Source organism: Bubalus bubalis, chromosome 21 (genome assembly GCF_019923935.1).
Source record: "Bubalus bubalis isolate 160015118507 breed Murrah chromosome 21, NDDB_SH_1, whole genome shotgun sequence".
Taxonomy (NCBI): domain Eukaryota; kingdom Metazoa; phylum Chordata; class Mammalia; order Artiodactyla; family Bovidae; genus Bubalus; species Bubalus bubalis.
In genome coordinates, this window is record NC_059177.1 from 47,228,072 (window position 1) to 47,242,273 (window position 14,202).

Here is a 14,202-nt window from a genome sequence, read left to right on the forward strand (position 1 = left end):
TCTCCGAGGTACGTGTGAACAGTCACACCTTCCCAGGCATTTTTAACAATTGCAGGTACTTAAGAAATCACTAGTCCACAGCTGCCAACCAGCACAGGAAAGAGCATGACCCAGAGCCCCCAGTCCATCTCCCCAAAGCCCAGCGGGGTCTGGTGAGAGACTTGGATGCTCCCCACAGGGCAGTTAACGAACACAGGCTGAGAAGTCCTCACGTATGACTCAGATCCACAGAGCCACAGCACCCGTGCGTCTGCTCACAACACAAATACCGCAGGCAGGCTGGCCTGTCATTTGCTCTTTGGGGGAAAAAAGTTGCCGTGGTTACTTTGAAATTAGATTAAGCTGTAACGACTGAATTTGAAACCTCATGTTTGCTCACTGAACTTCTCATTTAATCATGGCACACGCAACAGGGCCAGTCATTTTCAAGGTATGTCTATTTTTCTCAATTGCTTCCAGACGGTACTGTGGCTTTGACTTGTGCTGATCTTTTTCAATGAAAAATAAATGAACCATCTGGAAAAACAAGTACACACAAAACACCACTTCCTACATTTTAAAATGTTAAATTTGGAAGGTTTTTTTTTTTTCCAGAGAATTTTTGGTGCATTCTGAGTGCCAGTGGGTTTAATACAATTTTATGAAGAACTTCTGAAGAAGCAAAAACATGATCTGTGCTCTTTTCAAGGCTTTATGAGCTGTGAAAAAAAGGCACACCCTGCAATCCCATAGCCATCCTGCAGCTGGAAGCAGGCAGTCACCTCACAGCCACAGTCCTTGGAGAGGCACTAGTGTCTGCCCTCAGAAGTCCCCAAGAGAGATGTCCTCTCACGGGCAGAGCCCAGGGAAGCACACGCCTTGCTCCTTATGCAAATTCCTGGCTGGGGCATGGATGGGGCATCCCTTCCATATTCAGGTGGCACTGGATCTGGCCTGGAGATCTGGAGCAAAGAAGCAAACGAGGGCCTGGCACAGACAGGTACCATAGACTAGCGGGTGACACAGCATCTCTCACACTGAGCACCCGCTCCAGCTCCAGACCTTGTGCTGAAGGCTCTCTCTGCATTACTGCAATCAGACCTTACAACCACCTTCCGGCAGGTGCTACTGTGCCCTACACACAGGGAGGATCCAGAAGCATCCACTTCCTCCCCACAATGCGATGGGCACAGCCCCTCTGAGGGATAGTTAAGTAGACGCTTTAGGATTCCAGGCCCTTGCGGCTCACCTTGAGAAAAGGCAGTCAGTTGAACCCTCTGACACCCCTGTCTATATAACCCACCATGTTCAGAGGGGCAGGCCTGAAAGTGGGAGGAAGTGATGGTGGTGATGGTGTCAGAGGCTGAAGACCAGACTGCAGCCAGGAGGCCTGAACTCATGGTCTCCTACCACCATTCACTTGGCCTCTGCCCAAGAGAATGCTCTCTCTTCTACAAAATCAGGAAGACAATGATCACTACTGCCCCTACTCTACTCCCACTGGGGCTGTCACAGGGACCCAAAGCGACAACATGAGCAAGAGTACTTTGTAAACAGTGGAGGCCTCCACGGTGTTGCCTGCAGAGACCCTGGCTGGAGAACAGCAACTCACCTTATCACGCCCTGCTTCATAATCCCGAGACCCACCCAGAAGAAAACCGATCCACAAAATCCTGGCTTTAGGAAACGAAACGTGCTTACTGGGCACTCCTGATACTAGTCGAAGTGGTCGTAACACTCGAAAGGCGCGGAGGGCTTTGACATCAAAGCCTCCTGATTTGCCACTGGAGTGGTTACCGCCTTCTGTTTCTTTGGTTAATTGTTCCAAAATTACACTAAACAATCTGAAAGAAGAAGAGAGGAAGAAATGTTAGAGTCTGTCACCCAGGGAAGCAAAACAGGATGGTGAGCGTAGCTATTTTTGAACAAAAGCTAATTCTGTAAGGCTGATGCTTAAGGGAAAGCAAGGCAGAGGTGAGAACTGGGCTGTGACCCCTGGCTAGGATCCTACATCTAAAAGGACCAGAGATGGGACTGGTCTCACCTGTTTTCCTGCCAATGGAGCATCCTAGCAAGATAGCCCCCTGGATCCCTCGTGAATCCCCTCTTTCAATGACGACAATGGAATTGCCCAAACAGCAGTAATGACGACAATAAGCATAGCAGCTCCCATTCATGAGCGCTCACCATGTGCTAAGCACTTTACATCAATTATCTTGCTAATCCTCAAAAATGTTATGCAGTGGAGATCATGGGCACTAAATTACATGTGAGGAAGCAAACTTGGTGAGAACAAATAACCTGCCCAAGGCCACACAACACATGGCAAAACTAACATATGAATCCAGGTATGTTGGCCTCACTGAATGTAGGCTCCACGTGTTAAGTGGAAGTCATTTCAGTCGTGTCCGACTCTGCGACCCCATGGACTGCAGTCCACCAGGCTTTTCTGTCCATGGGATTCTCCAGGCAAGAATATTGGAGTGGGTTGCCATTTCCTTTTCCAGGGGACCTTCCCGACCCAGGGATCCAACCCAAGTCTCTCAAGTTTCTTCCACTGGGAAGCAGGTTCTTTACCACAATGGCAGGGAACTGTCGTCTCTCTGTTCGTTTAGTCTGTTTCAGCCCAGTGCCTAAAACAGTTCCTGACCACAGGAGGCACTCAAGAAATATATGATGAATAAGTCAATGAGTGAATAACTCCAAACTCCCAAATCTTATTCAGTATGTTATACCACTTCCAATACAGTCACTGAGTCACACAACCCCACCTCCATCCTCACAGGGATGTTCAGGGCATGCTGTAAATCACAGATGCCAAGGAGCTGAGCAAAAGCCAAATGCAGAAACCTAAGACAAGGTACTAATATCGTCATTTTCTCTTTTGAAATGTGAATAATATTGTATCTGGCAGCCACCACAAATTTTTTCCTATTCTCAGAAGGTTTTTCGAATAAAGCTATTTTCAGGCAATCCACTCACTTGACAGTTACTTTTGCTCTTTCAAATAAACATTTTTTTTTCAAATAAACATTTGTTCTTTGGAATTGTTGCTTGTTTTTCAGAATAAATAGAAATTTGCCCCTTTCAAACAGAATCGACTCGGGCCAATCAGATTGTGGAAATGATTGGCCCAGCAACAAAGAAAAGGTTTCCAAAGTTTAATTAGCAGCTAAAGTAGAAACTCTGCCCCCACTGGCATGCCTCAGGATAGCCAAGACACTAAGTCCATAAAATACAGGGTGGTCTGATTACAGCCCTGATGGGGCAGAGCCATAGCATTCTGGGGTGTTTAAAGACGGGTCATTTGTTTTAATAACAGTACCACAATTAGCAGTGAACTTAAGGGGGTGGGAGGCAGGGGAAGTGGAGCAGGAGTATGTCAGGTCTTTACCTTTTCAAAGCTACAGAAGGCAGGCTCTTTCTGGTTATGGGAAATGTATCACATTATGACAGGTCTCTCTCTCTCATTAGCACAGTTTTGTCATTACTGTAAATCCCCCCCAGTCAAGGCTGATGTTAAAAAGTCTGCCCTCCCAAACAAGTTCACAGTGTCACAAAAACAAAGCCAAAGGAAGAAAGAAAACCTCAAACTCTTCTGAAATGCAGCAGCCACAGGAATTTTCATTCCAAAGGGTTAGGAAAATAATTTATGCAGGAGGTGACTTAAGATTGCTTTCAAGTATGAGTGTTTTGCAATGTACACATCATGGCCCTTTGTTCCCCTGTTCTTCAGTGACGCCCTTGAAAACAGGTGAACAATGCCCCCCTTCACTGAGGAGCCTGAGTCACACAGGGAAAGCTGACTGTTGTTTCCAGGCAGCCAGAGGCCTCAGGGGCCAGGCCTTGCTTCCATTCCTAAGAGTTAGGAGGTTTTAGGAAAGTCTCTTTCCTTCTTGGGGCCTTCATTTATGTCTGTGTAAACTGAGAAAACTGATTAAATGATACAGAAGCCTGTCCTTCCCATTCTAATATTCTGCGAGATTACACCTTTCATTGCCCTCCCCTTCCACCCAACCAAACTAAGTACTGTGTGCCTGAAGAGATGAGGACAAAAGAAGAAAGTATTTGATCCTCAGCTGTTATTAAAAGCATATCTCCAGACAGAAGGAAAAGGCAAGGAGCTACCCAAACTGACACAAATTAGAAGGGAATGAGCCCCTCGTGTTCACAAAGCTTACGTGATGAGCTTGAATGCCTGCAAGACATGTTTATCGGAAAATTTAGAGGAGAGGAATAAAAGTTGGCTCAGATCAAACTTTTCTACACAGAGAATTACATCAGCTCTGGTAGACACGCTGAACCTTCCTGTGGTCACATTATAACAGTTAACATTTTAGAAAATATCAATTACTTTCCTAACGTCTCTGTTATTGGGAATCTTGACAAAAGCAATAGGTCATGGTTGACTTGGAACGGAAAATCCGTTGGATTAAGATAGAATCGGCAGTTGGAAACTTTAGTGAGTAGGAATTTGATTCAAGTAAAGACATAACAATTAAATTTTCCTTTTTAAACTTCTCTTCTGCTCTTTGACTATACTTTTGTACATATTTTAGATAAAGGGTAATCTGATGTTCTAAAGGTTTTCATATTTAATGAGAAAAAATGATCGAGGCCAGTTCAACTTGAGTTTCTTAGATGATTTTTTTACTTAAACCAACTTTACTGTGGCTTACTTTATATAAAATAAAATGCAACCATTTAATGAGTACAGTGAGACAAGTTTTGACAAAGGCATGAGCCCAAGTAACACTCAAACAGTTCTCTCATGCCTCTTTACAGTCATCCTCAGCTCAGCCTCAGGTGTCCACTGACTTTATCAGTTTTATCATGTAGGGTTGATTTGTTTTTATTTCCTTTTCTAGAATCTTACATGAATAGAGTCATACAGCATGTTCTCCTTTTATCTTTTGTTCACCATAGTTTTGAGATCCAAGCTGCTACATCGAAGAAGGCAATGGCACCCCACTCCAGTACTCTTGCCTGGAAAATCCCATGGGCGGAGGAGCCTGGTAGGCTGCAGTCCATGGGGTCGCTAAGAGTCGGACACAACTGAGTGACTTCACTTTCACTTTTCACTTTCATGCACTGGAGAAGGAAGTGGCAACCCACTCCAGTGTTCTTGCTTGGAGAATCCCAGGGACGGGGGAGCCTGGTGGGCTGCTGTCTATGGGGTCGCACAGAGTCGGACACGACTGAGGTGACTTAGCAGCAGCAGCAAGCTGCTACATTTTATTGTTGAATTATATTCCACTATATGAACATACCACAATGAGTTTATACATTTATCTGGTGAAGAATATTTAGGTTGTTACCAGTTTCCCTCTACTATGAAGTCTCTTTGTGAACATGTATTTTAACTTATTTTGGTTAAGTACTCAAGAACAGTACTGGTCATATGAACACTGTATAGTTACCTTTGTAAGAAATTGGCAAACTTTCCCAAAGTGATATTACCATTTTCTATTTCTATAAGCAGTGTGTAAGAGTTCCAGTTGCTCTGTATTTTGTTTAACATCTGGTATTGTCAATCTTTTTACTAATACTAGTGGGTATGTAATGCTATGTCACTGTTTTAATTGGCATTTCTCCAATTATCAGTAACACTGAACATCTTTTCAGGTGCTTGTTGACCATTTACTCATCTTCTTTTGTGAAGATCTGTTCAAATTTTTTGCCCATTTATGTACTGGTTCATATTCTTACCTTCCAGTTATAAGGATTCTTTACAAATTCTGAATAAAAGTCCATGGTCATATATATGTAGTGGGAATATTATTTCCCAATCTGTACCATATCTTTTTATTTTCTTCACAGTGTCTCTTTTGAATAAAAGTTTTAATTTTGATAAGGTTCAAAAATTCTATTATTTCTTTTATGGCAAATGCTTTTTCAGGTCCTAAGAAGTTTCTACCTAGCCCAAAGTCATAAAGATTTTCTCCTATAAATACAGTTTTAGCCTTTAAATATAAGTTTATGATTCATTTTAAGGCATTATTCGTATATGGTATGAGGTAAGAATGGAGAAAGTCGTCTTTTTCACACGGACAGTTGTTCCAGCACTATTTGTTGAAAATTGTTTCCTTAATCCACTGAGTCATCATGACACCTCTATCTAAAATCAGTTGATCACATCCATATGGGTGTATTTCTCAATGTTCTATTTTGTTCCACTGATCTTTATTTCTACCCCTTATTCTAGTACCACACTGTCTTGAGAACTGTGGCTTTGCAGACCGTCTTAAAATCAGGTTCCAGGTTTGTTCTTACAGATTTCCTTGGCTAGTCTAGAGCCTCTCTAATTTTCATATAAAATTTTGAATAAATTTGTCAGTCTCTGCAACAATCTTACTGGGATTTAGATGAGATTCAATCTATATTGCAATTTGGGAAGGACTGATATCCTAACAACATTGGGTCTTCCAGTCGATAACATGTATTTAGGTCTTTTTTAATTTCTCTCAGGAGGTTTGGTCATTGTCAGTGTACTATTTACCCCTCAGTAGTCCATGGGTTTGATGATATAATAAATAATAATGTTGTTAACATTTCATTTTCAAATTGTTCATGACTAATATATAGAAATTTACATGCTTCTTTAAAACACTGCTAAATTCTTTCAAAACATACTTTCATATTATTTTAATCTTCTTAAATTCACTGAGATTTGTTTCATGACCCAGAATATGTCTTTACTGCTGAATGTTCCACATGCACGTGAAAAGAATGTGTACTCTGCTCCTGATGGGCACAGTGCTCTGAAAAATCAATTTCCTCGAGTTGGTTGATGGTACTGTTCAGAAGTCCCTATATCCTTAAAGATTTTCTGGCTAGATGGTCTATCAACACTCCCAAGAGAGGAGTATTAAAGTGCACAACTGCAACTGAAGATTTGTCTATTCCCCCCTTCCATTTCCATCAGTTTGTGCTTCATGTATTTTGAAGATCTGTTATTAGGCACATAGATCATCATAGCATATAAGCCTAATAGCCAATCTACATACACATACGCACACACCACATACACATTTAGGATTATTATATCTTCTTTTAGAGAAGGAAATGACAACCCACTCCAGTACTCTTGCCTGGAAAATCCCATGGATGGAGGAGCCTGGTAGGCTGCAGTCCATGGGGTTGCTAAGAGTCGGACATGACTGAGCGACTTCACTTTCACTTTTCACTTTCATGCACTGGAGAAGGAAGTGGCAACCCACTCCAGTGTTCTTGCCTGGAGAATCCCAGGGACGGGGAAGCCTGGTGGGCTGCCGTCTATGGGGTCGCACAGAGTCGGACACAACTCAAGTGACTTAGCAGTACCTCTTCTTTATGAAATGACTCCTTTATCCTCATGAAATGTCTGCATCCTTGATAACATTTCCTGTTCTGAAGTCCACTTTGTTGGTTATTAATAAAGCTTTCTTTTGATTGGTTTTTAATTTTGATTAGTTTTGCATGATATATAGTTTTCTGTCCATTTATGTTGGGTTTAGTCATTCAGTTACGTCCGTCTCTTTGTGACCCCATGGACTATAGCCTGCCAGCCTTCTCTGTCCATGGAATTTCCCCAGAAAGAATACTGGAGTGGGTTGCCATTTCCTTCACCAGGGGATCAAACTCCCACACTGGCGAGCAATTTTTTTTTTTAACCACTGAGTCACCTGGGAAGCCTCTTCTCTCCTTTCACTTTCAAATTATTTGTCTTTGTAAATTAGGTTTCTTATAGGATTGAGTGTTTTTCCATCCTAACACCAAATACATGTATAAAATCTGATAACCTCTGGATTTTAAATAAGGGTATAGCTGGGTTTAAATCTATCATCTTGTTATTTGCTCTCTACTTGCTCTATCCACCAAACTTTTCTTTCCTGCTTATTGAAAAAAGAATTAAATGAGCTTTTGAAGAATTCCATTTAAACTCTAATACAGACTTATCAACTATACCTCTTTATTTTTTGAGTGTCTCTTCTAGATCCAGTGTCAGCACAAGTTTTCTGTGGAGTGCCAGAGAGCAACTATTTTAGGATTTGCAGGCCACAGGGTCTCTGTGACAACTAGTCAACTTTTCCATCCTAACACCAAATAGCCATAAACATGAGTGAGTGTGACTGTCTTCCAATAAAACTTAATCTGTTAAAGCAGACAGCCAAATACTTTGTCGATGTAGGAGGTGAAAAAGGCAGTAAATGTCTTTTTTGTCTATGAGCTGAAGCTTGCTGGCCTATGCTCTATGGTTTACCATAAACTCTTTAACTTCTCATTGTCTACCTTCAAATAGTTCTACCAAGTGTACAAGCACTTTTCTATGCTATATGGATATTTCCTTGTGTCTATCCTTCATGCTATTTTTATATTTTACTTTCATAGATGCTATAAACCCCACAATCCACTGCTATTATTTTTGCTTTAAACAATCAATTGCTATAAAGAAACTTTAAAATGAGGAAAAAATGTTTTCATATTCATACATGCATTTACCCTTTCTGGCATTCTTCATTTCTTTTGTATGGATTTGTATTTCTTACTAATGTCTTTCATCAGTGTGAAGAAATTCCTTTGTATTTCTTAAGGTGCAGGTCTCCTTGGTGGCAAATTCTCAGCTGTGGTTTGTCTGAAAAATTTTCTTTCTTACTTCAATTTTTTAAGGTATCTTCACTGAATAAGAATTCGAGGTGGACCTTTTCCTCTAGAACTCTAAAAATTTCTATTGTCTTCTGGATTGCATAGTTGTTGACAAGAGGTCTACAATGACTTTTTCTCTACTTTTAAGATTTCTCTTTATCTTTGGTCTTGAGCAATTTGATTATGATCATGATATGCCTTGACGCAGCTTTCGTCGTCTTCACTTTGGGCTTTGTTGACCTTCTTGGATTTGTGAGTCTATGTTTTTCATCACGTTTAGAAAATATGGACTATTTCTTCAAATATTTTTGTCTCCCCTCTGTCTTCTATCTTCTGGGACTCCAAGTATATGAATAATAGATTATGTCAGACAGTAAAGCGTCTGTCTACAATGCGGGAGACCGGGGTTCAACCCCTGGGTCGGGAAAATTCCCTAGAGAAGGAAATGGCAACCCACTCCAGTACTCTTGCCTAGAAAATCCCATGGATGGAGGAGCCTGGTGTCCATGGGGTCACAAAGAGTCGGGCATGACTGAGCGACTTCACTTCACTTCACCCCACAGGTCACTAAGGTGGTATTCCTTTATTTTCCATCATTATTTTTGTGTGTTACTGCTATGTCTTCAAATTACTTGATTATCCTATTGAGTCTACTCTGCTGTTACATCAATCCAGGGAATTTTTTGTTTCAGATATATTTTCCAGTTCTCAAAGTTCCATTTGGTTCTGTTTTACATTGTCCCATCTTTTCTCACAGTGGTCATATATTCCTTTTAAATATATAAACATGTTTATAATAGTTTGTAAAGGCTTGTAAAGTAATTCTCCACTAATTCCATCCTGTCTGTCATTTCTAGGTCTGCCTCTATTAATGGAATTTCCCACTAGTTATGGATCACATTTCTTCACAAGTCTAGAAATATTTGACTGGATGCTGAACGCTTTATCTGGATTTTGTTGTCTTCCTTTAAAGAGTGTTGAGTTTTGCTTTGGCCGGCATTTAAGTTACTTGAAAGTCAGTCTGCTCCTTTTCAGGCTTTTTTTCAAATACTATTAGCAGGGGTTTCAGGTAGTTTTTACAGTAGTACAGGAGTTGTCAAAACTGTTTTGTAAGGGGCCAGACAGTAAATATTTTAGGCTTTCTGGACCTAAACCACATAACTCAACTATGTAAACAAATGCTTGTGACTGTGTTACAATAAAACTTTATTTACAAACATTGGTAGCAGGTTGAATTTGGCCCACTGATCACAGTTTGCCAACACTCACTCAAGAGTTAGTTTAGCTGTACTATTGATGGCCCTTCTGGGGTTTCTACTGACAGTCCAGGATGTTCAACAAGGTCTTTCCACTCTGGTTGGTTATAACTTGAACAAATACCAGACCTATATGAACCCTAGTTATTAGTCAGCTATAGCCCCCAGCTCTTCCTTTTTCCCTAGTAGTATTCTTTGTCTGGACTTATGGACTATCATCCCATGTACGTGTAGCTTAGGCTTCAGCCAAACCTCAAGAGGGCCCCAAGGCATATTTATGGACCTCTTTCTCTGAATAGGTCCCTCGCTGCTCCCATACCATGCCTCTCCAATTTTAGCCATCTCAATCTTCCTAAACTCTCGTCTCTGTCTCTGCAACTCAATGAGATCGTCACATTCTGCTTGATTCCCTGTCTTTGTGCTGTATGATAGTCGGAAAAGTGCCTCCAGATAGAAAGTTGATTGCAGGGTGGGACAAAAGAAATGGAGCTAAGATGAACAGACAGTCCAGAGTCAGGAGAGTTACACCAAGATTATTCCAGAACCGAGAGGCCTGTAAGGCTCCTGCTTGCCATTCTTTGTTAGAGTTCATCAAATATAGGAAGGAGTGATACATATCAACTGCCTGTTCATTTCAGTTGCACTATCTTTGCCATAATGCCTTAGGGTCCAATGTACTAGGGTGGCTTTTGCAAAAGTTAATATTTTTCTCCATAAGTCTAATCATACTGTTGGGCTACCATTTTGGATTCCACTCTATCTTCCTAGATTTGAAAGAAGAGGCTCAAAATTTATCCCACTCTCCAAATATCCAGCACTATTAGTCTCCCATGAAAAAGTAAAGGATTCATGATAAATAATAATCCAAAACAAAAAATCACCTTGCTCAACTGCAAAAAGCATTTGAATGAAGTTACGGAGATGAAAACAGAAAGGCCATTTAATAATTTCTCTCTATGGGAATACATACCATTTTAGGAACAACCAATCTTACAGCTAGGCAACTAAGACTGAGTGAGGGGATAGATCTTATTTTCCTGTGTGGGTATTTGGTCCAAAGACCCAGCATTCCTCTGACACTGATTTATTTCTCTCTTGCTGGAAACATTTCCAGGTGTTGAAGGACCAAACTAACACAGGCCACTGTTTTTTAACATTCTCCTTTAACTCAAACTGTTGGTGTCTTCTTCCTGTGACAGGATGCGGGGATAATGTCTGCTTCTCTGCATTTTCTGGCTTATTTCACTTCATGCCGGATATCTGACATTTTTCAAGCACTTGTTTTGTTATTTGAAATGGGATAGTAGTGTGCCAAATCTTTTCCCCCAAGGCAGCAGAAAAAAATTAATAGCTTTGCTCAAGGGATGTTAAATAGCAGAGTATCTCACTGCTATGAAGGATTTATTACTGCTTTATTTTGGTTTTTTAACTTAACGGGGTGTTAAGTATAAGAGCTCTACACGTTGGACTCAAATCACCAGCAGAGCTGGCCTATTTGTAAAGGCCCAAGGCCTTGTAAGAAGAACCCTCTCACATCACTAGCTGAGCTTGAACTTCCTTCCTTAACACGTTCCTCAAAGAGGGAGTAACAGCAATGAGAGAATTTCAAATTGGTCTCTGGCATCGCCAGGCTTCAGAGAACTCCTGACAGGTTCTGGCTACAATCACCAGCATAAAGCATCAAGCCTGTGCCCTTAAAATACTGTTTTCTGTTACTCCCCACCTTCCATGTTCCAAAAAAACACTTCCCCAAATAAAAGGGACTTACCCTACTATGACTATAACAAAATCCAGTAAATTCCATCCATTCCTAACATAAGCATTAGGATGTAGCAATAATCCATATGCTATAATCTTCAAAAATGTTTCGACTGTAAAAATAATCAGGAAGGCATATTCTACTTTTTCCTGTGAAGAGAAACAAAGAAACAAAACAAAAAAATTGGGGGTGGGGGAGAAGAAGAAAAAGAAATAGGGGTTAGAATCAGTGTCTCAGAAATACTAGCATTTAACTCCAAGCCAAGTTTTATTATGAGAAATGGAACAATTAACACTACACCTGGAGCAAGAAGGCATTTTAATTCTAACACTGACTGTCTCTTAAGCAACTACGAGTAAAGCACTTTTCATCCTGGACTGCACGCTTGCACTTTGCCACCTGCCTTGATGTGTGCATGGTGACCCTGCCTAGGACATAACCGCGTGTTTGTTATTTCTGCACATTTGCAAAACGCAGCATGTTTTCCTCCTAAGCTTGCCCAATCAGGCCCCCAGGAAAGCCCAAGGGTGCTACAAAGATTCCCTCGGGGCTTTGAACAGAATGTCCTTGGGAAGAAAGGAAGATGTGTCTGCTTTGACCCTCTCTTCCTCTTGGGTTTCCACCTTGACTTTTAGGTCAGGATCGGCTTTGTCACTGAGCAACAAGATGACCTCAGCAAGCCCCTCCTGTCCTCTGGACCTGCATTTCCTCACCTGCACAGTAAGGGTGTGGGAGAAGGGGATTCAGGATGGCAAGCCCATGGCCACCTTACTGGTGTGCCACCTCTCCCAGCTGACAGTGCTGATGGGTAACCACGCACGTTCCCAGGGAGCCTGGACTCAGTCCTGGAATGCTCGTAACAGACTCAGCAGCCACTTTCGTCTTACTGCCACAGATCACTGAGATGCCACCCTCATGCTATGGGAATCTCAGAATCTTTCTGACTCCAACTCATGTAATTCCAAGAATTGTAGAAAATGCATCCATCAGCAAGTCTCAAAATGTTAGCTCTTTCCTCTTTTACTAAGGTTTTCTTTGTATGGCTTGGGTTTCAAAAGAAATATGGACTGTTGAGATGTATGAGGTCAATTTTACAACAGGTATGTGCTGGCAAAAAGCTACTTAAAGAACAACTAAGTGAAAAATCCTAATTAAAACTCTTTTACATGGACCATAAAGTCCTCTGCTAATATTAATTCTCTGTGAGCCCTAAGGAAAGCTACCAATGCCTCAGGAAAACAGAAGTCATGGAATTCACTTATTAAGATGCCTAGTGCAAGAGGGCAAATAAATTTGACTCAGGAAATACTTAGTGAGCACCTCTTCTCCACGATGGGCCCCACTCCAGGTGCCAAGATAAGAAAATCATCTTCACTGTGTTCCTATCTTTGAAATGTTTAGTCCAGTTCAGGAGGTAAGGGTTTCAGATGTGATACACAGAGGATATTGCAGGAGAGGGAACTGACAAAGAGCAGTTCTGCACCTTGATAAGCAGTTCTGCCCTCTGATAAGGCCAAAGGGTTAGATCCTTTCTCCCCTGCTGAAACTGAAGCTCCAATACTTTGGTCACCTGATGCAAACAGCCAACTCATTAGAAAAGACACTGATGCTGGGAAAGACTGAAGGCAGAAGGAGAAGGGGATGACAGAGGATGAGATGGTTGGATGGCATCACCAACTCAATGGACATGAGCTTGAGCAAGCTCCAAGAGATGGTGAGGGACAGGGAAGCCTGGCGTGCTGCAGTCCATGGGGTTGCAGAGTCGGACACAACTGAGCGACTAAACAACCACCACCCCTGCAAGGACTTGCTTTGCTCCACAGAAGCAGTGTTTTGTCTAGGCCACCCTGGGCTCTAGCTGCCACCAGAGTGCTACCCCTCCATCGCAGACGAGTCCCAGATGGGACTTCACTGAGTTTTGCCACTGCATCCTTCCTGTTTACCAGCAGGGAACTGTCCAACCCTGGAGGTACCCCAGCCTTTATCCCCGTTCTCCACTCCCCAGTGGTCATGCTGAAAAGCCAGTTCATCAGTTCTTCCCTCCAGGTCCGTGTCATTCCTCACATGCCCTCAAGAGCACCACTTGATCCTCAGAACACCATCCGAGTGGTCTAATAAATTCCTTTGTGGTGAAAGTTAGCCAGAGTCCATGTGTTTTCAATTTTAAAAGTCTTGCTCATCCCCAGCCTCCACACTCATGCTTCCTCCAGATCGCCCAATAGGTCCTCTCTCAGTCTGGCTCATCCCGTGCACCCCACACCACCCTTCACCAGGCTGCAAGACCTTCTTGGACCATGACCTGCTCCCTCCACACAGCAGCAACACCCTCCAGGCTGGGGTGAGCAGCTGAAATCTCCCAGAGCAACAGCATGTGTGCCACTTTGTCCCCCAGGCAGTCCCTCCAAGGACTCCTCTGTTTACTCTCTGGAGTCCCTGTGAGCCTCGTGAGAGCAAGGGCTCATTTTCCCCTTCACCGCCACATCCCCAGCTGGTGAGCTCCCACGGGGTATACACTCAGGCCACTGTGGATGTTCTGAAGAACAGCGACCGATGTCACTACTGACTACAGAGGAGAGATTTGGG

At 42.2% G+C, this 14,202-nt stretch overlaps 1 protein-coding gene across 3 annotated transcripts in view; it reads right to left on the minus strand.

The window, feature by feature from the left end:
* CACNA1D (calcium voltage-gated channel subunit alpha1 D) overlaps positions 1 to 14,202 on the minus strand; it is a 345,516-nt gene that overhangs the window by 155,115 nt on the left and 176,199 nt on the right. For all 3 annotated transcript variants that reach the window (XM_044933775.2, XM_006053080.4, XM_006053081.4), the window contains exons 4-5: positions 11,629 to 11,768; positions 1,681 to 1,823 (exon numbers count right to left, since the gene is read on the minus strand). In XM_044933775.2, coding sequence (XP_044789710.2) covers positions 1,681 to 1,823; positions 11,629 to 11,768 — 283 coding nt within the window. The remainder of the gene's footprint in view (positions 1 to 1,680; positions 1,824 to 11,628; positions 11,769 to 14,202) is intronic.